General features: G+C 42.2%; 2 protein-coding genes across 3 annotated transcripts; both read left to right on the top strand.

Moving 5' to 3' along the window:
• Nucleotides 1-4,154: 4,154 nt before the first annotated feature.
• LOC146362027 (cytochrome P450 2J2-like) lies at nucleotides 4,155-10,494 on the top strand. Of its 2 annotated transcripts, none has more exons than XM_084921176.1 (9): nucleotides 4,155-4,423; nucleotides 4,877-5,039; nucleotides 5,500-5,649; nucleotides 5,756-5,916; nucleotides 6,000-6,176; nucleotides 6,499-6,640; nucleotides 7,236-7,423; nucleotides 7,528-7,669; nucleotides 7,758-10,494. In XM_084921176.1, the coding sequence occupies exons 1-9, from the start codon at nucleotides 4,241-4,243 to the stop codon at nucleotides 7,931-7,933; spliced, it is 1,482 nt and encodes a 493-aa protein (XP_084777302.1). In that variant the 5' UTR covers nucleotides 4,155-4,240; the 3' UTR covers nucleotides 7,934-10,494. The 2 variants fall into 2 exon arrangements, with proteins under 2 accessions (XP_084777302.1, XP_084777301.1); XM_084921175.1 differs by having other exon boundaries at nucleotides 5,500-5,653; nucleotides 5,760-5,916.
• A 1,503-nt stretch (nucleotides 10,495-11,997) lies between these two features.
• On the top strand, nucleotides 11,998-16,407 carry LOC146362026 (cytochrome P450 2J2-like). The gene is made up of 9 exons (XM_084921178.1): nucleotides 11,998-12,250; nucleotides 12,530-12,692; nucleotides 13,733-13,882; nucleotides 13,989-14,149; nucleotides 14,233-14,409; nucleotides 14,720-14,861; nucleotides 15,176-15,363; nucleotides 15,462-15,603; nucleotides 15,690-16,407. The coding sequence occupies exons 1-9, from the start codon at nucleotides 12,068-12,070 to the stop codon at nucleotides 15,863-15,865; spliced, it is 1,482 nt and encodes a 493-aa protein (XP_084777304.1). The 5' UTR covers nucleotides 11,998-12,067; the 3' UTR covers nucleotides 15,866-16,407.
• The last annotated feature ends 7,957 nt before the right edge of the window (nucleotides 16,408-24,364 follow it).

Here is a 24,364-nt window from a genome sequence, read left to right as displayed (position 1 = left end):
ACAGAAGTGCCACATCCGACTAATCTCATCAGAATAAGGAAGTTTGCTTTTTACTGTCCACATCCAGAAAGAGTTTCCTCACATCAGCGCTTCAAATTACACGCATGCGCACAAATGCACAGTTTTATGTAACTTACACCATCAACAAGTGATGGTGTAACTAGAGCGTGGTGTTTTAAGTAGAGAGCACAGTCAGACGGAGAATGTCAGCCCCAGCATTTTTGTCCTGAACTCTCTGGAGACACAGTAAACAATGTGAGACTGTGTGCATGGATTTTCAGGGTGGAGGAGGGTGATTACACATTCCACACAGTTTCTCTTCCTATACACGACTGACCTATGAGAGACTATTGACTAGACAGTCACATCATGATACTTTTAAAATATATATGGGAAAGATGCTTTTTTAATTCATGCACACTCCTTATAATGGCCCTTCTTTTTGTGGTCACTATGATTAAACAGCACAACATTTTGGTGAAATATTTAACGTATTTGCTCCACTACATTAATCTGACTTTGACACTTTTAGAGGTCCAACTCCTGAGTTGGGAAACCACTAGACAATATAACCTGCTTCTGTATCAGGTAGTTAGAAATTCCACCTAAACCAGCAAAATTCTTCAGTAAGGTTATTGGAGGCCTCATCAAAATTTACCTGTAAAATAAAGAGGAACATTAGAAAATAGAAAAAAAAAACTAGCATAAAGCAACAGTGAGAGGGTCAAAAAGCAGTTTGAACTTTTATCAGTCAGATTCGCTTCACTATAACGAGTTTCTTGCTTTACATCTGTTTTCCCTCCAGTAGTGGCAAAGCTATATAACCAAAAGCAATACAACCACAGCAGAGATTATGGCTGTTACACCTTTTTTATACTGTCAAAGTAGAAAATTGGAAACACTTGGACACTTCAGACATTTCAAAGAATATCAGCAAAATAGTCTTCAATAATTACGCTTAAATTAAGCTAAATAGCCAAAGTAATTCTTTACTGACAAAAATGCCAATTTTAATTTGTGTTTTAGAAAAACATGCTTAAATTAAAAATAAAAGTTTTTACTACAGAGAAGGTAATTGTGGCCATAAAATGCTAGCATTCTCATAATGCATGCTAAGTAATTAATTAAGGATACATAACAAGCCATAATACTTTTTTACTAGTTTCTAAATAATAATGATCACAGACATTGGGAGCGCAGTTAACAGAAAAATGGCATGTGTATATGATGCAAGATTTATGGTCCAGCATTTTGATTTAACTTGGGCACCCGGAGGTGTAGCAAGTAGAGCTTGCTCTTCAGTTCTCTCTGGAGAAGCTGGATTAGCAGAGGCTCCAGGGGAAGCTAAGGAGTCCTGAAAAGGTACCTCAGTTGTAGCAGGGCTAATTAAGATACCCAACTTGATTAACCCCTCCAACAAACCCTGCTTAATATCCTTCTTCACTCCATATTTTGGTATGGAAAGTTTATACTGGGCAGCAATACTTAACAAGTCGTCTTTGCAACACAAGTCAATTTTTTCAACGCTAGGTTGATTAACAAAATCAAGCAGGTCAAAACTCATCTTCAACCGCAACCATGAAACGTAGCCACCCTAAAAATCACGACACACTTTCATTTAGGTTGTCCACAGCATAAAAATCTCCCGGACGAGCCCCCACTTGTGTTACGTCCCCCCCCACCATGGTGGAGGCAAAGGTAGGAAGGAGACAGCAACACTGGACAACCACAATCAATGAAGGAGGAAGACAACAGAACAGTTAAAAACCAGGCAGGATTTATTGGTTGCTTGCCTTGATAGTCAAACTTAACAAAAGAAAAGAGGTGGGGGAGGAGGACTGGGCGGTTGATCCAAATCAAAGAAATTAATAAAACAAAAAGAGGTCGATAGCTTCCAGGGCCTAACTGAAACAAAAAATGCAAAACAAAAGGCCTACCTAGCTACTCGACAAAAGGTCAGTGAAAACATACAAGAGTGGCATCAACTGCATAACCTAGTGTGACTAACAGTTTAAAACCTGCAACCAATGTATAGGGTACCCCAGCTTACCTGTCCAGCCTCCCACCAGACACAATACAAAGACGCCTGTTCGCAAATGTTTGTCATAAAGCAGAAGCCAGCAGCCACCAGCTGGCCAGGGAGCTGCTCATTTGTAGTGATCCTCGGAGAGTGATTGGCCAACTGGGCCCAGACCAGCCAATAGACACATGCCAATTAACTTTGAACTGGCCAATAGGTGGAGGCTTGACACCTGAAAGATAAAAAGAACACCAAAAGCAAAGCCACATCCCTTGGCACGTAACACCCAGTATAGTTTTATTAACAGGATTCAAACAGGCTCTGTTTGCAGCTTTGTACAGACATCTGACAGTCTCACCAATATTTGGAACAACCTGTAATGTGGGCACTTAAAAACTTTTGGGTAGTTTGACTCGTTTTTATGTATGTAGTCCTTTAGCTACGTCCCAGTCAGAAGACAGAAAATAAAGAAAAAAACTTCTTTGTTGTGAAGTGAAATCAAGGTGGAGGGGGGGTGATCTCCTGCTCAAGCTAAGTTCTTTAACCAATCAGCATTCAGCTGACATGTAACATCATCAACACCTACCTACTTATTGTTGCCTTTTTGAAGGACTGCACTAGAGTACCTCTTCACAATTGCTACATTGATTAAATTTCCACAATCACTCCCTCTTCTTTAAACCACAACAGTTCATGAAATATTCACATCCTCTAAGCTAAGTTAAAGTTGGACACGGATTTAACAGTGTTTGTGTTCCACACGTAACATTTTCCACCCTTAAAAGGCCAAAACGTTCAAGATTAGGCTTAAAACTTTCCTTTTTGCTAAAGCATATAGTTAGGGCTGGACCAGGTGACCCTGGATCCTCCCTTAGTTATGCTGCAATAGACGTAGGCTGCCGGGGATTCCCATGATGCATTGAGTTTTTCCTTTCCAGTCACCTTTCTCACTCACTATGTGTTAATAGACCTCTCTGCATTGAATCATACTTGTTATTAATCTCTGTCTCTCTTCCACAGCATGTCTTTATCCTGTCTTCCTTCTCTCACCCCAACCGGTCGCAGCAGATGGCCGCCCCTCCCTGAGCCTGGTTCTGCCGGAGGTTTCTTCCTGTTAAAAGGGAGTTTTTCCTTCCCACTGTCGCCAAAGTGCTTGCTCATAGGGGGTCATATGATTGTTGGGCTTTTCTCTGTATCTACTGTACAATATAAAGCACCTTCAGGCGACTTTTGTTGTGATTTGGCGCTATATAAATAAAATTGAATTGAATTGAATCAAAACAAAAAACAACAAAAAACAAAAAATTTCGACAGGGAAAGAATAATTTCTTCCATGTGGCACTGCAGAGAAAAAACAAGAAGCAGGATCATAAATTCTGTATAAAATCTGGAGGTGGTCAAACACAAAAATGCTGAAAAGTGGAGATACAGTCATTGAGATGGCATACTTATAAAAAACATATTTAGCTTGCCTTTCTTGTACTGCTTCTTCAAAACTTTATCTTTAATTCTGTCCTCACTCGACTCATTATTATACTTGTATCCATGCTTTACCTATCTTTCATTCTTGCCCTTTAGATTCTAAAATGTGTAATACATGATTGTTTTTATTTTTGTGTGATAAGTTATACATGGACATTTAACCTTGTACACATGAAACAAGAACAAATACAACATATGAGAATTACCGAGCCTTTAATGGATCATCTAATCTGTTTCCTCCATATGTTGACTCCCCATCGAGCACTGCTGGGTTTTCAGTCTCAGTACTCACGGAAGCAGAGCTTTTGTATTCTTTGAGCTGTTCCTGAATGAACTTTGGAAGAGTTTTGCCTCTTTCCTCATTACTACTTCCTGCCTGAATTGTTTATCTTACCAGATGGCCACCCCCGCATTACCTTTCACTTCATAATTGTGAACTGTGTAATACTGACATTTTTCAAGTGTGAAGCATTTTGAAAATACACCACAAAATAAGTTATTGTGAAACCAAAAAAAACCTAATAATATGTCTTTTACGCATCTATGTTTAACACACAAGCTCACAGTCATCAGCCAGCTGAAACAGTTCAAATTCCAGCTTCTGACAGTTCCCAAGAGTCCATTTGTGTTATGTAACATGTTTGGGGCCGCTTTTTTGATGATAACACCACACATACCACAGCACTCTTTGCTGGATCGCACTGCTTCTCCTGCAGAGGGATTTCTGATACTTCAACCATGATTTTTCAAGCTTTCTTTGATTGTATGAATTTTACTAGTTGGTTTTTGCTCAGTTTTGTATTGTTAATTTTAAGTGATGTAATACGAAACCGGAGGCCTCGCAACTTTCCACCAGGACCCTGGGCTGTGCCTCTGCTAGGAAATGTCTTCACTGGAGTAGACTACAAAACAATGCATGAGGTGAGCAGGAGAAGATCCTTACAGTGCAATTTGGTGTACACGCAGTACGCTGGCCAATATAATGTGCACATGGAAAAACAACAGATAATAGCAAGACTTCAACTTTAACCTCCTAGGACCTGGCATCCACATATGTGGACATCACGTTTTGGGTTATTTAGACCAAAATACTCAATTTTGCTCTCCAAGGGCCTGAGATCCACTTACGAGGACATTATACTGCTACTGTTCTATCGAAATTTTAAACGAATATCCTCATATGTGGCTCTCATTTTTCTTAGAAACAAAAATCAGGTAAAAAAAAAATCTGGTAATTCTTTGTTTTTACATTCATCTGGTCCCATTCAGCCCAAATATCAAAGAGAAATTAAAAATGCATGCCGTGGAAGAGTTCAGGTCTTCTAAAGGAATACCAAATGTGAAACATTTCTCTTGATTTATTTCTAAATGCAGCTGGCTCAGAAGTATGGCCCCGTCTTCAGTTTGAGGAGGGGCAGTGAGAGGATGGTGTTTGTTGCAGGATATAAAATGGTCAAAGAGGCTCTCGTTAGCCACCTGGACAACTTTGTTGATCGACCAATCGTCCCTCTTTTCCATGTTATATTCAAGGGCATTGGTGAGTAGTTAAAACACGTGCACGAAAGCATGTGCTATCACATATATTTTTGGGTGTACCAACCTCCTTCCCCAAGTCTTAAACTGTATTAAATTTTTGCCTTTTGGAAATGACAAGCACCAATATATCATTGTCATAGCATTAAATGAGAAGTCCTGCGGTGAAATGCAACTAGTAAGTCAAATTTTACCTACTTTCTAGAAACTTTAGGTACATATTTTAATGTGCTCTCCATTAGACACATTACACACAGCAAGAACGCCTTGGGTTGATTCACTGCAATGAATTTGGTAGTTGATGATTTTCTTTGTGAAGTGTGCATGTTCTCCCTGTATCTGCATGGGCTTTATTAGCTCCCATGTTTCCTCTCACAGTCCAAAAACATTTTACCCCGTGCCCTACAAGATGTACATTAATGCAGAGACTTCCTTGTTATTAATTCAATATAATATTCTAATAGGTATAGCGCTGAGCAACGGTTACCTGTGGAAGAAGCAGAGGAAGTTTGCCAACACTCACCTGCGTTACTTTGGAGAAGGCCAAAAGTCACTGGAGAAGTACATTGAAGTGGAGTGCAGCTTCCTTTGTGAAGCTTTCAAGGAGGAGCAAGGCAAGTAGGCTGCAGGAATTCACATGACTCAAGTGATTGCTCTGCACTGAAATCATTTTTGTAGCAGGATTTCTCTTGACTTGAACAGAATTTGACATCTTCACAGGTAGACCATTCAACCCCCACTACATCGTAACAAATGCAGTGGGTAACATCATCTCCTCTGTGGTCTTCGGACATCGCTTTGAATACAGTGACCCCAGCTTTCGCAAAATTCTGGAGCTGGACAATGATGCCGTTGTGCTTGCTGGTTCAGCTCAGACGCAGGTACTCCTTGTTTAAACTACCATGTGATGATCATTTGCGATGTTGTTGTTGGTCTTTTACTAAGAGTTTATCATCCTCACCAGCTGTATGATGCCTTTCCTGGCTTGATGAAGTACCTGCCAGGACCTCACCAGACTGTCCATGCCAACTACAGGGAGATTGTGGCTTTCTTGAACAGAGAAATTGAAAAGCACCAGGAAGAGTGGAACCCAGATGACCCTCGTGATTTCATTGATGCATATCTATCAGAGATGGAGAAGGTAACACAAAAACATTTCTAGTGAAGCATATGAATACTATTCTGTTAACTTTTTAAAAAATTAATTGAAACAATAAGCATGTGTTCATGTAAACCATGACAATTGTCTATACTGGCCACTAATAGGTCACATTTGTAATGTGCCAGAACTGTGTTTAGATTCAAAAGAAGTCCTTCAAAAGTTTCTGAGACTTCAGCCACCCAAATGAATCAGTTAATCAAAAAACACAATCCTTATGATCATGAGATTAACTGGTAATAAAGTAAATTGCCTAAATGAACCGAGTACTGTCGATAATGTCTGTATTTTTCTGTTACATTAGAAAAAAGAGGATCCTCGTGCTGGCTTTAATATTGAAACGCTTCTGGTTTGTACCCTTGATCTGATTGAGGCTGGCACAGAGACAGCTTCCACCACTCTACGCTGGGCTCTAGTATTTATGATGAACTACCCAGAAATACAGGGTTGGTAACTTATTACTCTATCCCCCTTTCTCACATCCCAGATTGCATATCTTCAATCCCTGCTTTCAACTCTCCTTTATCATCGCATGAAGAAAAAGTGAAGGTCAAAAAGCTTGAGAATCTTAAACAGCTGAAAGCAAATAAAGGATGTGTCTGTGAAGGTTCTCAGTCATCCAGGTCATCGTAGTCAAAGGAGCTTGCAAAGAAAAGCGTCTGGACTTCTTTCTTTTAAAGAAGTCCAGACGCTTTTCTTTGCAAGCTCCTTTGACCAAATAAAGGATGGTTTCCTCCTCCAAGAAGAATTTGCAGGTTAAATTCTAGGTGGGCCACTTTCATAATTGATACGCCTTTGCATCCTTGACTGTAACTCCAAAGGAGAGAACTCCCTTTTTTCTGTCTGTCAAATGCATTTTAAGAATTGTAAACCACTGGTGTATTGTCATGAGATTTTAGGTCACAAGCAGGATGAGGGGGGACAGATGGGCAGGCACAAACAAGAAAAATGAGAACAGCCTGAAGAATTTAGATTTTAGACCAGTCTGACTATGATGGTTATTAAGTTGTCTGCTTTAGTCGTTACTGTTTCCCCTTTCAGAAAAAGTCCAGGCAGAGATAGACAGAGTGGTCGGACAGTCTCGCCTGCCCACCTTGGCCGACAGACCCAACCTACCCTACACTGATGCTGTTATCCACGAGACCCAAAGGTTTGGAAATATTGTTCCATTGGGATTCCCAAAAATGGCCAGTAAAGATTCTACACTGGGAGGATACTTCATTCCTAAAGTAAGGGATTATTTACCAGACTGAGCCAGAAATTAACATTCATTTCATATGTCTTTCAATTATTTATAAATAGCTAATAACAACATCTGATAACACTATTTCAGGGCACAGCTATTACTACAATACTTTCATCTGTGCTGTTTGATAAGAATGAGTGGGAGGCTCCAGATGTCTTCAATCCTGAACATTTTCTGGACTCAGAGGGCAAATTTCAAAGAAGAGATGCCTTCTTGCCATTTTCAGCAGGTAATTTTATAGTGTGTATTTTAGTTTCCATTAAGAGTACATTTGATAGCAAAATGAACAGCAGGATAAATACTTCTGTTTCCCACAGGTAAACGTGTGTGTATCGGTGAGCCCCTGGCCAAAATGCAGCTCTTCCTTTTCTTTGCATCTCTGCTCCAACGCTTCACTTTGACTCCTGTTCCTGGAGAAATGCCGAGCTTGGAGGGTGTGATGGGCTTCACCTACTCTCCCGAGGAGTTCAGGATGCTGGCAGTGCCTCGCTGAGGTCATGCCATGCAAACACAAAGATGAATAAACTGAAACTCCACAAGCTTTATGGGATCACCAAATCACAGCATACAGAAAAAGCATACTAGAAACCCAGAAAATATACTCTGTAAAACATTTTACGAACATTTCACATAGTAAGACACAATGTGCATGTCACAGTGCTAACTGTTGTTGTACTTTTATTTCTTGTCTTTTACTGTGAAGCACTTTGAGTTTTATCTGTGAAAAGTGCTGTATAAAACAATAAAGTTTGCTTACATAATACATAATAATGGTTAGACAACCTTGAAAAAATAATGTGCATGCATTATAGCAGCGGTCTCCAACCTTTTTTGCGCCACGGACCGGTTTATGCCCGACAATATTTTCACGGACCGGCCTTTAAGGTGTCGCGGATAAATACAACAAAATAAAACCAGTACTGGTACCGAAAAAAAGAAGATTTATTCATAACACACGTGAAAAGACCCAGGAAAACCGAGTTAACGATAAAAACGATAACAAAATAACGCTGAAAACCGATAAAAACCCTGAAAACCATACATTTCACACCTGAGCCTCAACTTTCGCGGCCCAGTACCAAACGACTCACGGACCGGTACCGGTCCGAGGCCCGGGGGTTGGGGACCGCTGCATTATAGCAACTGACTGAACATTAGGTGCCACATGATGCCATAAGCTAATAGTAACTTTATCTATAATAAGGCAAATTCTTTAAATATATGTTGTATTGAAATTAAATTAACAAAAAGAAAGTTTGATGACATGTGGATAAAACTGCCCTTTTTATCTATTTTTATCTATTAGACTTTACAATTCTTTGCCAATCAAACTGTTCTGTGAACTTTGCATCTTTTTACAACTATTAGAAATGCAATTTCCTTTCATGATAAAACAAATTTCTCTGGACTGCAAAAGACTACATGTTACCTATCAACCTATCAACAGATAGATAAGTGATTGTGTAATACTGAATACAAATCTAGTATAAGAATTCACAGCAGAATTACAGGGAGTGCAGAATTATTAGGCAAATGAGTATTTTGTCCACATCATCCTCTTCATGCATGTTGTCTTACTCCAAGCTGTATAGGCTCGAAAGCCTACTACCAATTAAGCATATTAGGTGATGTGCATCTCTGTAATGAGAAGGGGTGTGGTCTAATGACATCAACACCCTATATCAGGTGTGCATAATTATTAGGCAACGTCCTTTCCTTTGGCAAAATGGGTCAAAAGAAGGACTTGACAGGCTCAGAAAAGTCAAAAATAGTGAGATATCTTGCAGAGGGATGCAGCAGTCTCAAAATTGCAAAGCTTCTGAAGCGTGATCATCGAACAATCAAGCGTTTCATTCAAAATAGTCAACAGAGTCGCAAGAAGCGTGTGGAAAAACCAAGGCGCAAAATAACTGCCCATGAACTGAGAAAAGTCAAGCGTGCAGCTGCCAAGATGCCACTTGCCACCAGTTTCCATATTTCAGAGCTGCAACATCACTGGAGTGCCCAAAAGCACAAGGTGTGCAATACTCAGAGACATGGCCAAGGTAAGAAAGGCTGAAAGACGACCACCACTGAACAAGACACACAAGCTGAAACGTCAAGACTGGGCCAAGAAATATCTCAAGACTGATTTTTCTAAGGTTTTATGGACTGATGAAATGAGAGTGAGTCTTGATGGGCCAGATGGATGGGCCCGTGGCTGGATTGGTAAAGGGCAGAGAGATCCAGTCCGACTCAGACGCCAGCAAGGTGGAGGTAGAGTACTGGTTTGGGCTGGTATCATCAAAGATGAGCTTGTGGGGCCTTTTCGGGTTGAGGATGGAGTCAAGCTCAACTCCCAGTCCTACTGCCAGTTTCTGGAAGACACCTTCTTCAAGCAGTGGTACAGGAAGAAGTCTGCATCCTTCAAGAAAAACATGATTTTCATGCAGGACAATGCTCCATCACACGCATCCAAGTACTCCACAGCGTGGCTGGCAAGAAAGGGTATAAAAGAAGAAAAACTAATGACATGGCCACCTTGTTCACCTGATCTGAACCCCATTGAGAACCTGTGGTCCATCATCAAATGTGAGATTTACAAGGAGGGAAAACAGTACACCTCTCTGAACAGTGTCTGGGAGGCTGTGGTTGCTGCTGCACGCAATGTTGATGGTGAACAGATCAAAACACTGACAGAATCCATGGATGGCAGGCTTTTGAGTGTCCTTGCAAAGAAAGGTGGCTATATTGGTCGCTGATTTGTTTTTGTTTTGTTTTTGAATGTCAGAAATGTATATTTGTGAATGTGGAGATGTTATATTGGTTTCACTGGTAAAAATAAATAATTGAAATGGGTATATATTTGTTTTTTGTTAAGTTGCCTAATAATTATGCACAGTAATAGTCACCTGCACACACAGATATCCCCCTAAAATAGCTAAAACTAAAAACAAACTAAAAACTACTTCCAAAAACATTCAGCTTTGATATTAATGAGTTTTTTGGGTTCATTGAGAACATGGTTGTTGTTCAATAATAAAATTATTCCTCAAAAATACAACTTGCCTAATAATTCTGCACTCCCTGTAATTCTAAAAATGGCTGCCAGAATCAATTTACTGAGCAAATTTAAAATGAGTCTTATTCCTTTAAATGTAAAATTATTTTCTGTTACAAATACATCAGTGAGTCTTTGGGTCATGACTAAATAACTCTTACAGGCTTTAGGAGAGAATAGTGATAAGACACCATAAAATGAAACACTTTAAACATACTGAAATGCTTTGAGTGCTCAGTAAGACTAGAAAGGTGTTCTATAAATGCTTTTCAATATCCAGTTAAACTTCATGCCCAAACTGCTTTGGACCTTGAGTTCCCTGTTTGCACAGTTGAAGTGGGTGAGAGTTAAAGGAGCTGTTTTGCTCTGGTTGAAAAGGAAAAAATATGAGTTGGTGTGGTGAGCTTTAAAAACTTATTTAAATCAGTTTCTTTCATTTCTTTCATATTGTTGAAGAGCCTTTCTTGGGCGGGCAAAGCAGCTTCCCTCTGGGTCTGTATTTCTTAGCTACATCCGGCAGAAGGTTCCTTGTGGCATACACTGTGGCTCCCTGTAAGAGGGATACAGATGCAGTGAAGGAAGAACACTTGGAGGCAGGAATTATCTTCACCTGATGTCCAATTTATTCACAAATGCTTATAACTATGGCGTTATTTTTGTGCATCTGCAAATGGTTTTTACATGCGCTCAAAAATTTTTTTACATGCGCTCAAAATTTCTTTACGTGCACTCAGAATAATGGCACAAAAATAACGCCATATATAACAAAGCCGCTTAGACTGATGGTATTTACCACAAAAGAAAAGGAAAACAATCTGAAGACAAACTTAGAATGTTAAATAGGACCTAAGGAAACTAAAACCCATGGCTATTTGGCAACATCCGCCAATTTGGTCTTTCATTGCAACCTCGAACTAGTAGATGGTTAACTCTGTGCTGAGGCTTTGCAGCATATGTCAAGAACCCTAGGTTGTTTTCTTATCAAGGGTATCGAGGCTGGGGTTTTTTTAAGGGCAAATGGTGTCAGTGATGATGTCTGAATTTTGAGTGTTGAGCTATTCAGGCTTGCTGTGGAATACTTGTGCAGCCCTGCTTCCTCAGTGCCAATGTGAAAAGGGTTTCTCCAAAGCCAAAAAGATTATTTCCAAAAAGACAAATCAACAGTGGCAAAAATATAATTTCTTAATACAAATGAATGAAGTTACAAGAACCCCAGCATTCATAACTGTTTGCTTTACCAGCTGACTACCCCAAGATGACCTTTCACCTTATAATTGTGAACTGTGAAATATCATACTTTCCAGATGTGAAAAAATTCTGAAAAAACCCAAACAAACAAACTTTGATTTACCTTGTAATAGTCTCATTTATGTTAACATTTAACACATAAGCTCACAGTCATCACTCAGCTGGAATAGTTCAAATTCCAGCTTCTGACAGTTCCCAAGAGTCCATTTGTTTTATGTAACATGTTTGGGGCCTCTTTTTCCTGAGCACTCTGCAGCCTGATGATAACACCACACATACCACAGCACTCTTTGCTGGATCGCACTGCTTCTCTACAGAGGGATTTCTGATACTTCAACCATGATTTTTCAAGCTTTCTTCGATTGTATGAATTTTACTAGTTGGTTTTTGCTCAGTTTTGTATTGTTAATTTTAAGTGATGTAATACGAAACCGGAGGCCTCGCAACTTTCCACCAGGACCCTGGGCTGTGCCTCTGCTAGGAAATGTCTTCACTGGAGTAGACTACAAAACAATGCATGAGGTGAGGAGGAGAAGATCCTTACAGTGCAATTTGGTGTACACGCAGTACGCTGGCCAATATAATGTGCACATGGAAAAACAACAGATAATAGCAAGACTTCAACTTTAAAAACATTTAAAAGTTTCAGTGAGTTATTAGTAACTCCAGCTCAGATCCTTTTCAATACTGTGTTTATGTTATTGTCTACCACTTGAAGGGTTTTTAATCTGACAAAAAAGTCTTTACTTCTAAAGGAATACCAACTGTGAAACATTTCTCTTGATTTATTTCTAAATGCAGCTGGCTCAGAAGTACGGCCCCGTGTTCAGTTTGAGGAGGGGCAGTGAGAGGATGGTGTTTGTTGCAGGATATATAATGGTCAAAGAGGCTCTTGTCAGCCAGCTGGACAGCTTTGTTAATCGACCAATCATCCCTCTTTTCCATGTTGTATTAAAGGGCTTAGGTGAGTAGTTAAAACATGTGCATGTAAGCATGTGCTATTGCCTATATTTTTTGCTGTACCAACCTCCTTCCCCAAGTCTTAAGCTGTATTAGATTGTCATCAAACTAGAAATGATCAATACCTGTACATCCTCATTATATCACGTCCCTGTATGGCCCAATTCTCAAAACAAACCCTGAAAAAGCATATCAAATGTAAAAATATAATGAAATTATTTTTTAGTGCTGTTACAGTCCTGGGTCTTGGACCCAGTTTTTCAGTTTCATTTTGGACCTATTTATTATTTCATAATAAGATAATTATGAACTAGTTCCTGAGTATGTTAGTTTCCTGTGCGGATGGGTTTATTAGTTATACTGTAGTTCTTCCATTTTGGTTTCTTCACGTTTGTTCTGTTTGTGTCCAGTTAATACTTTCTTTAGTCCTCTCTGTTTGTTTTCTCCCTTCATGTTTCCCTGTTCATCTCTCTGTGTTTTGTTCCCTTTACTCACCAGTCTTTCATATCTTCATGGTTCTCCCTAGTCCCAGTGTCAAGTTTGCGTGCCGTAGTCTGAGTATCAGAGTATGTGTGTTAATTCCTATTTTATTTTGATAGTCTTGCGTGTGTTATGTTCAGGTTTTCTTCCTGTCCTGTCAGTCAGATTCTGTTCAGCTGTGTTCTTCAGGTGTGTCCACTCTACCCCAGTCTCCTCCTCCTGTGTACATACTGTCTGCGTCTCCCTCTCTTCTCTGTGGTGTCGGCTTCTCTAGCTGTCTTCTGGAATTCCATGTTTCCATGTCATTAGTTTCCTAATTCATCAGTTCCTTAAGTTTCTAGTTTTATTTCTCACCTGAGTTTTTTGTATTTTTAAGTGCATAAGCTACAGCAATAAAGCTGCCTCTTTTAGTTTACCCCTTTGTCTCAGAGTCTTGCCTTGCCTATCACATAGTCCTTAATGATAACTTCATTTTGTTTTGGCTCACATTGTACTCCGTCCCCTACAAAATGTACATCCGTGCAAAGGCTTCCTTATTATTAACTTAATATAATATTCTCCAAGGGATATCTATGAGCAACGGTTATCTTTGGAAGAAGCAGAGGAAGTTTGCCAACACTCACCTGCGTTACTTTGGAGAAGGCCAAAAGTCACTGGAGAAGTACATTGAAGTGGAGTGCAACTTTCTTTGTGAAGCTTTCAAGGAGGAGCAAGGCAAGTAGGCTGCAGGAATTCACATGACTCAAGTGATTGGTCTGCACTGAAATCATTTTTGTAGCAGGATTTCTCTTGACTTGAGCAGAATTTGACATCTTCACAGGTAGACCATTCAACCCCCACTACATCATGACAAATGCAGTGGGTAACATCATCTCCTCTGTGGTCTTCGGACATCGCTTTGAATACACTGATCCGAGCTTTCGCAAAATTCTGGAGCTGGACAGTGATGCCCTTCTGCTTGCTGGTTCAGCTCAGGCACAGGTGCTCGTTGTTTAAACTACAATGTGATGATCGCTTATGATATTCTTGTTGGTCTTTTACTAAGAGTTTATCATCCTCACCAGCTGTATGATGCCTTCCCTGGCTTGATGAAGTACCTGCCAGGACCTCACCAGACTGTCCATGCCAACTACAGGGAGATTGTGGCTTTCTTGAACAGAGAAATTGAAAAGCACCAGGAAGAGTGGAACCCAGATGACCCTCGTGATTTCATTGATGCATATCTGTCAGAGATGGAGAAGGTAACACAAAAATGAATCCTGTTATGTTCACTTTATTAAAAAAAAAAAAAAAAAAGCAACAATAGCCATGGGGGCATATGTTCATGTAAACCATAACAATTCATCATGTTCATGTCATTCCTGGCCACTAGCAGATCCCTATTGGCATTCCAAAGAAGTCTTTTAAAAGTTTCTGAGACTTCAGCCACCCAAATGAATCCATTAATCAAAAATCACAATCCTTATGATCATGAGATTAACTGGTAATAATGTAAATTACCTAAATGAGCCCAGTACTGTGGATAATGTCGGTATTTTTCTGTTACATTAGAAAAAAGAGGATCCTCGTGCTGGCTTTAATACTGAAACACTTCTGGCTTGTACCCTTGACCTGATTGAGGCTGGGACAGAGACATCTTCCACCACTCTACGCTGGGCTCTAGTATTTATGATCAACTACCCAGAAATACAGGGTTAGTCCCTTATTAATCAATCCCCCTTCAATTTCCCAACTCCTCTCCTTGTGTAATAGTCTCCAAAGATGAAAGTGAAGGAGGTGTAGACCGGAGGGACATCGAGGCATTTTTTTTCCCCAAGAAAATTAGACATCGTTGGTTCAGAGCCTCATTTTCACACAACACCAATTAAATATAAATACTGCAGCAGAAATTGTTGTTATAGCAAACCTGCTGCTGACATTTTTTTTAAATATTTGGGACCACTTTTACTTCAGTTAATAATATGGCATATTGTGATGACTTTTAGTTGTTACGGTTTCCCCTTTCAGAGAAAGTGCAGGCAGAGATAGACAGAGTAGTCGGACAGTCTCGCCTGCCCACCTTGACCGATAGGCCCAAACTGCCCTACACCGATGCTGTTATCCACGAGACCCAGAGGGTTGGAAATATTGTTCCACTGGGATTACCAAAAATGGCCAGTAAAGATTCTACACTGGGAGGATACTTCATTCCTAAGGTAAGGGATTATTTACCAGACTGAGTCAGAAATTCAATTCATAAGTCTGTCAATTATTTATAAATAGCTAATAACAACATCTTATAATGAAACTTCAGGGCACAGCTGTTACTACAATACTTTCATCTGTGCTGTTTGATAAGAATGAGTGGGAGACTCCAGATGTCTTCAACCCTGAACATTTCTTGGACTCAGAGGGCAAATTTAAAAAAAGAGATGCCTTCTTGCCATTTTTAGCAGGTAATTTTATGGCGTGTAATTAGGTTTCCATTAAGAGTACATTTGATATCAAGGGTTAGCAGGATAAAAACTTCTATTTTTCACAGGTAAACGTGTGTGTATCGGTGAGCCCCTGGCCAAAATGGAGCTCTTCCTTTTCTTTGCATCTCTGCTCCAACGCTTCACCTTCAGACCTGTTCCTGGAAAAATGCCGAGCTTGGAGGGTGTGTTGGGTTTCAACAATTCCCCTGAGGAGTTCAGGATGCAGGCAGTGCCTCGCTGATGTCATGTCGGGCAAACACAACGATGAATAAACTGAAACTCCACAAGCTTCATGGGACCACCAAAGATTTAATGAAAATTTTACATATTGAGACACTATATGCATGTTACAATCCTAATTGTTGCCATACTTTTATTTCTTGTTTTATTGTGAAACACTTTGATTTTTATCTGTGAAAAGTGCTATATAAAACAATAAAACTTTCTTGCTTACCTGCTGAAAGCTTACACAATACTTATTAAGGTTAGACAACCTTGCGAAATAACAGCCATGTGTTAATAACGGTTGACTCAACACTGTTAGGTGCTACATTATGTGACTTGAGTTTTTCTTAACACAAAGGACTTCAGATATTATCCTTTGTTTTTAAATTCACAAAAATGTTTGATGTGTGGATAAAACTCTGCTTATTTTTATCTATAAGCAAGGCCTACACATGCTTGCTGCACCTCTGTCTCCTCAATGCCAGTGTGAAAGTATTTTCTCTAAGTCCAAGTTCAGTGGCAAAATGTTATTTTTTTTATATAAATGAATAAAGTCACTATAACCCCAGTAAACTCCATTAAAAAAATTTGTCCTATTGAATTTATTTAAATACTGACTGAAATCATACAAGTTTTCTTGTATTGATAGACCTCTTCTACAATCACCAACAAATTAATCAAAAATATATTAGACAAATGAATGAACCACACAAAATCAAGTGTTATTTCTACTCTTGGCAGTGATTATTCCGGTGCTGACAACCAAGTTGAAATGGTAGTAAAGATTTATACAGTCCCGATCAAAAGTCCACTTGAAAAATAAGTTTAAGTCCACTTGAAAAATGGCAAAAACTCAAATTTTGCATGATTGGATCCTAAGAAGGTTCCAAGTAGAGCTTCAACATGCAACAAAAAGAAATGGGAGTGAGACAAAACATTTTTTGAGCGTGTAATTTATTGAAAACAACAGAAACAGACTGTTTACAGCTGATCAAAAGTTTAGGACCACACCTCCAAAAAACCCATAAACTCCGCTAAAACAGAAATTAAAGTTTCAAACATGAACTCAGTAATGAATAGTTCCACTATTATTGTTGATCACTTCAAAAGTTCATTGCGGAATGCTTGACGCTAGTGCTTCCATGAGATGAGTGGGAACATTTCTCCAAGTGGTGATGGCCACATGAAGGGCATCTACTGTCTGAAACTGTTTTCCATTTTTGTACACTTCCCTTGCCATCCATCCCCTTCTATAGCACATTTAAAAGACTAGTGTACATCAAAGTGCTTCACAATAAAACCGCCAAGCGGGTAGAACAATTAACAAATAGTACAGTTACAATTAAAATTACATTACATGGTGTAGTGCAGGCAGAATGAAAGTCGAACTTATATGCTTCAAAAGCTAAGTTGAACAGGTGTGTTTTTGTCACGGTTCTGGGTCAGTTTGACCCAGTATTTTGAGTTGTTATGTTTTTGCAGGTTTAGTTTAGTTCCATGTGTCTTTTTCTGTCTGTCTCTCTATGTCGAGTCTGCGTCTTAGTGTGATGGTTTCTTGTTCCTGTTTTATTGTGAAGGTCTGCGTCTCATGTGAGTGTGTTCAGTTTTACCTCTGTCTCGTCTTGTTGATTATTCCCAGCTGTGTATCCACCATGTTTCTTCCGTGTGTTCCCTGCTGTCACCATCTTGTACCGTCGTCCACCTTGCTTTATGTTCAGGTTCGTGTTCTTGTTCATGCTCTGTAGTTTAGTTGTCCCAGTATAGTTTAGTTCTCCGTTTTGTCATTTGCCTCTCTATATTTTGTGTCAATAAATCACCTTCACACCTGCCTGCGCTTGGATCCTCTTTTTCCTTTTTTCACACGGCTCTTCCACTCACCGTGACAGTACGGACCAGCCAGTTATGGATCCAGCGGCAGTCACCCCACCCAGGGAGCTTCAGAAGGCCGTTATCGACTCTGCTTCTAAATTAATTTACCAGTGGTTAGAGCATGAGGGAGAAGCCTCTCTTTACTCTGTGGAAGCCGACCTACAACACCTTATGTCCAGTTATCCCTGGCTATTGGACTCTGCATCCGCTCGTGCAGGGATTACCCGGCCTGTCGGAGCCGTCTCCGAGAAAAAAGCGACGTTTGTGCCGTCGGCGTGGCACCCCACAGCCGGATGTCGGGACATGTAAACAATCGGCTGTGGTGAGTGAAAGGGACACTTTTTCTGCTGCATCAGACTCTGTGACTGTGTTTTCTGGAGCTATTTTTTGTGTATCTTCTGAAGATAACAATAATTTTTCCGTCTCACCCATGGCCACTGCTTCAAAGACTGTTTCTCCTAAACCCACGCTCTGTGTTAATGACTGTTTCCATTCTGTTTCCAAGCCTGGTATTATGAATTTAGAGAATGGTAATGTTTGGGACCCTTTTTCACCTGCACTGATTCATTCAGGGGAAGTTGTAAACCTCACCGAAACAGTTTTTCCTGATAATGTTTTCCCATCCACACTTTCACCACAGTTTAACGTTGGGTCTGCAATTCAGTTAACAGTTCAGTCAGCAGCCGCGCTGCCCTCAGTTCAGTCAGCAGCCGCGCTGCCCTCAGTTCAGTCAGCAGCCGCGCTGCCCTCAGTTCAGTCAGCAGCCGCGCTGTCCTCAGTTCAGTCAGCAGCCGCGCTGTCCTCAGTTCAGTCAGCAGCCGCGCTGCCCTCAGTTCAGTCAGCAGCCGCGCTGCCCTCCGTTCAGTCAGCCACTCCACCTCTCATTACGACTCCACTACCATCGTCTCCGCTACCTGTAGGTCAGTCTGTAGCCGCTTCGCTGCCTATTGCTCTGTCGCCACCAGTTCAGCTGTCTGCCCGCTCATTTACTCAGCCACCATCCTCACTGTCTCATTCAAAGCAGGGAACACACTTCACCACAATATCTGCTGGTTCTCTTAAGCTGGCCATGTCAGAGACAGTTGCTCCCTCAAGGGCCTCCCCAGAGGCTGGGTGTCAGTCACCAGCCAACTCTGGACCCCTAGAGGTCAAGACGCCAGCGCCAGAAGCCTCACCGGAGAACTCACCAGAACAGTCTCAGCTCTCAGCACCCCCTGAGAGTTCAAGTGAGTTCACCCGTCCGCCTCCGTCCTCTGCTGAGTGTATTGGGGAACACTTTCAGCCCTCTGAGGACTGCATCCCACTGTTGCTGCCTGAGTCTAGCCACTGTGCTGCTCAGTCCCAGCCAGTGTCCACACTGGCAGAGGTCTCCGTACCTGCTGCTTCAGTGTCTGTTTCCACTGGAGGGCCAGAGGAGCCCGTCCAGTCTCAAGTCATGTTAGCTGGGGGTTCAGGTGAACCCAGCCAGCGTCCTGCCTCGTCAGCTGGAGGGCCTGAGGAGCCCATCCTGCCTCAAGTGTCGTCAGCTGGGGGTTCGGGAGAACCCAGCCAGCCTCAAGTGTCGTCAGCTGGGGGTTCGGGAGAACCCAGCCAGCCTCAAGTGCCGTCAGCTGGAGGGCCCGAGTCGCCCGTCCAGCCTTAAGTGTCGTCTGCTGGAGGGCCCGAGTCGCCCGTCCAGCCTCAAGTGTCGTCTGCTGGAGGGCCCGAGTCGCCCGTCCAGCTTCAAGCCAAGTCAGCTGGTGGGTCCGAGGAGCCCACCCAGCACCACGCCTCATCTGCTGGGGGTCCTGGAGGACCCAGCAAGCACATCCTCACGTCTGCTGACGGTCTGGGGAAGTTTGTTCAGCCATCACCTGCTGAATCATCCCCTGTGACTTCTACACCGTGCCCTCCGTGCCTTCGTCTGGTCCTGCCTCCGTGCCTTCGTCTGGTCCTGCCTCCGTGTCTTCATCTGGTCCTGCGGTTGCCACACCGCCGTCTGAGCCAGCTCGACCTGTTCCGCCTCGCCTCTGCCGGCCGTTTTCCAGGCCTCTAAGTTGGCATCATGGCCTTCGGGGACGGCCTCCGGAAAGAGTTCGTCGCCGCCGCTGGCATCGCGGCCGACCTCCGGACCTGCTCAGTAGCCGTCACTGCCTTCCAAGCGGCCGGCCTCCAGAACTGTTTGCCCGTCGCCGCCGTTGCCGTGTGCACGGTCGGCCTCCAGAACTGTTTGCCCGTCGCCGCCGTTGCCGTGTGCACGGTCGGCCTCCGGAAATGTTCGCCCGTCGCCGCCGTTGCTGTGTGCACGGTCGGCCCCCTGAACTTTTCATGGACTCTTGTTGAGCTCTGATTTGGTTTTGTTTTTGATCTGTTTTCCTGTGTTCTTGGACTGTTTTCTTGTGTGTTTGGACTCTTGTGCTCCTTGTTTTTTGTTTCGGACCCTCCTTCCTGGACCCCCTCCGCCCGCCCTGGTCTGGTGCTCTGTTTTTTTGTTTTGGGCTGTCGGGAGCCAGCCCTTGGGGGGGGGGGTACTGTCACGGTTCTGGGTCAGTTTGACCCAGTATTTTGAGTTATCATGTTTTTGCAGGTTTAGTTTAGTTCCATGTGTCTTTTTCTATCTGTCTCTCTATGTCGAGTCTGCGTCTTAGTGTGATGGTTTCTTGTTCCTGTTTTATTGTGAAGGTCTGCGTCTCATGTGAGTGTGTTCAGTTTTACCTCTGTCTCGTCTTGTTGATTATTCCCAGCTGTGTATCCACCATGTTTCTTCCGTGTGTTCCCTGCTGTCACCATCTTGTACCGTCGTCCACCTCGCTTTATGTTCAGGTTCGTTTTCTTGTTCATGCTCTGTAGTTTAGTTGTCCCAGTATAGTTTAGTTCTCCATTTTGTCATTTGCCTCTCTATATTTTGTGTCAATAAATCACCGTCACACCTTCACGACTGCCTGCGCTTGGATCCTCTTTTTCCTTTTTTCACACGGCTCTTCCACTCGCCGTGACAGTTTTTAAGCGTGATTTGAATGATTGAATTGATTCCGATGTACGGATATCAACTGGGAGATTATTCCAGAGTCTAGGGGTGGCAATGGCAAAAGCACGGTCACCTCTGGTTTTTAAACGAGGCCTTAGTTGCATTAGAAGCAGTTGGCTGGAGGATGTTAGTGCTCTCTTTGGGTTGTACAGATCAAGGGGATCAGTTAGGTAGCTAGGGGCCACGTTTTTTAGAATTTTAAAAGTGAGCAGAAGGATTTTGAAATCAGTGTGATATTTGACAGGAAGCCAGTGCAAGTTAGGGAGTATGGGGGTGATGAGCTCATGTCTTCTAGAGCCGGTTAAGAGGCCAGCTGCCGCATTTTGGACTAATTGCAGGCGCTGAAGGAGGGAGAGTTGGAGGCCCAGGTAAAGAGTGTTGCAATAGTCCAATCTGCAAGTGATTAAGGCATGGATGAGTTTTTTGAGTTCTTTATGTGGTAAATAGGGCTTAGCTTTGAAAATTTGCCGTGATTGATAAAAGCTAGTTTTTACCACAGTGGATTTCTTCTCTAATTTAAAAGAACTATCCAGGAGTACTCAAAGTTTTCTGGCAGAAGGAGAGAGGTGGCTGGTGAAAGACCCCAGTGTATTGGTTAGCTGGCCCTGGGGAATGTGGCTATCGAAAATAATCATTTCTGTTTTGCTTTCATTTAAGACAAGATAATTCTGGGATAGCCAATTTTAAACCTCTCGCAGACAGTTGAACAAAGGCAAGAGAGGAGATGGGGCATCCAAGTTTAGAGGAAGGTAGATTTGGATATCAACCGCATAGCAGTGGTAGAATATGTTATGTTTTTTAAAGATGAGTCCCAAGGGCAGCATGTACAGGGAGAACAGCGTAGGGCTTAATACGGATCCCTGAGGCACACCACAGTTAACCGGGGCAGAAGAGGAAGAGTATTTCCCCATGGTGACAGAGAAGGATCTGTCTGATAGATACGATTTAAACCATAAAAGAACTTTGCCTTTAAGGCCAACTACATCTTCCAGCTGTCATGGCTGGGTCTGTGACCCAGCATTTTGAGTTCATTATATATTGTGTATTTCTGTTTTTAGTATGGGGATATGTTAAGTTCTTGTTTTTGCATTAGTTAGAACTTGAGTCTTTGTGTTTTGTCATTTATTGTTTGGGTTAAGCTCATCCACCTCTCTTAAACCCCTAAGTTGTTCAGCCTTAGTTCTGTTTATTGGATCTCCTCATTTCCCCTTCCCCTGGATCTTAGTCTCATTTGCCCTTTGTGTTCCACGTCTCATGTTGTCATGCTGTTTGGTCTGTCTCATCATGTTTCCTGTTTTATTTTGAAAGAGTCCTCTGTTCTTTGTTCATTGCATTTAGTTTCACTTCCCCTGTCCTGTCATTAGGTTATGTGTGTCAGCTGTGTCCTCATGTGTCTCCACTTCCTCTGATCACCTCATGTGTGTATTTAGTCCTCAGTCTTGCTGTGTTCAGTGTCAGTGTTATCTCCCCTACCCCTTGTCAGAGTTTCCCAGCCATAGTAAGTCATAGTTTGTATGTTGTTTAGTCATAGTCTAAATCTCAGTAGAGTCATAGTTTCCCAGTCTATGTTCAGGTTTTCCCTCAGTTACTTTGTTGTTAAGTCCAGTTTTGTGTCCTCTACTCACTCCACACGGTCTGCCCCGGCAGTCCGTGACACCAGCCTTGTTAGGAGAATATTATGGTCAACCATATCGAAGGCAGAAGTTAGATCTAATAAAACTTGAGCCACAGGGTGCCCTGAATCAGCGGTTAAAAACTCTCAATAAAGCTGTCTCAGTATTATGACAAGGTTTGAATCCAGATCGAAATTTGTCACTGACACCATTTGTCTCTAGAAAGGACTGTAGTTGCTGGATAACTATATTTTCGAAAAATCTTAGACATGAAGTTAAGTTTATAAATTGGCCTGTAATTTGAAAGAGCGTTGCCGTCAGAGTTGCTTTTATTAATATCAGGTTGCACGACTGCATGTTTGAAGGCAGTCGGAACACAGCCTGATGACAATGAAGAGTTCATTAAAATTGAGATACAGGGTCCAATAGTAGTCAGAGCATCCTTAATGATGCGGGAAGGAAGAATGTCATTTAAAGCTTTGGAAAACTGAAACGGCCTGGACTCTGTCCAGCAACGGAACCACACCCTCAGCGGTGCCGGAGGAAATCCAGAACAGGCAACCCAAACTGGCACTTGGAAGGGTTGATAATCAGGCCGTGCGCTGCCAAACGCTGGAAAACCTGGCGCAGATGGGACTCGTGCTGGCTCGCCAAGCAGCTGGCCACCAAAATATCGTCCAGGTAAACAAAAACGAACGGCAGCCCACACAAAACGGAGTCCATCAGCCGCTGAAAGGTCTGGGCGGCACCTTTCAGGCCAAACGGCATGCGCAAAAACTCGAACAAGCCAAAGGGGATAATGACTGCGGTTTTAGGAACGTCTTCGGCGCACACGGGAACTTGGTGATACCCCCGCGCCAAGTCAATTTTAGAAATAATCGAGGTCCCGGCGAGATTGGCGGAAAAATCCTGAATGTGGGGGATGGGGTAACGGTCATTCTCCGTGGCATTATTTCAGCGGCGGAAATCTCCACATGGCCGCCACCGACTGATTTGGGCACCATGTGAAGCTGAGAGGCCCATGCACTGTTCGAGCACTGTACAATGCCAAGGCGCTCCATGGCTGCAAACTCTTCCCGAGCGACGGACAGTTTCGTAGGGTCGAGGCGGCGTGCGCATGTGAATACCGGGGGCCCGCCCGTGGGAATATAATGCTCAACCCCGTGCTTCGTTACCATGCTAGAGAAATTAGGGACAGAGCGATGGAAACTCTAAAAGCAAACGCTGAAAAGCATTACTGGTGTTCACTACATTAGCCCAAATCAGGGGCTCGGCTGCCCAAGTAAAACAGGGTAGCGAAGAAAACGAGAGAGAATCAATTAAACGTCTGTTAGCAACATCGACAAGCAGTCCATGGGCACACAGAAAATCAGCACCTAAGATAGGTACAGAGCTAGCGGCAACAACAAAGTTCCACTGGAAATCCTGGCCATGAAAACAAACAGTCACCAACCTTTTCCCAAACGCTGTGATGGGAGAGCCATTAGCTGCAATGAGCTGCAGCCCGCAGTTTGCTGCTAGCCTGTCGGCAGCGGTCGGGGGAAGGAGGCTCTTCTGGGAGCCGGAGTCCACGAGAAAACATCTCCCGGAGCGTGAGTCCTCTATGAAGAGCAGCCTTTCTGTATCTGTATCTTTCTTCTTTGTTCCTCTCCCAACTTCAACTGAACACATCGCGCCACAAAACACAGCAACATACTTCCTCAACACTGGTTATGAGTGGAGCCCTCTAGTGGTCCACCACAATATCTCAATTGTGGTTTCTGACAAAAGATTAGCATACTGAATTAAGCTATTGAAGAATTGAAGCTAGCAAAATAGCTCATGTGATGTGCACAGCTTGTTAGTATGAAGCAAAATAACAAAGTAATTTGGTAAAGCAAATATATTTATTACACTTTACATTACAGTTTTTAATGAATTACTAGACTGGTATACAAAATGGTCTTAAAAATCTAATTTTTCAGATGTATATGAATAAAAAATGTTGTTTAACAGATATTTTAAGGTGACCATCTTGTCTCAAAAT

This window comes from Perissodus microlepis, chromosome 23, assembly GCF_051167445.1.
Source record: "Perissodus microlepis isolate ML-2025 ecotype Zambia chromosome 23, ASM5116744v1, whole genome shotgun sequence".
Classification (NCBI taxonomy): domain Eukaryota; kingdom Metazoa; phylum Chordata; class Actinopteri; order Cichliformes; family Cichlidae; genus Perissodus; species Perissodus microlepis.
This window is presented reverse-complemented; position numbering and strand designations above follow the sequence as displayed.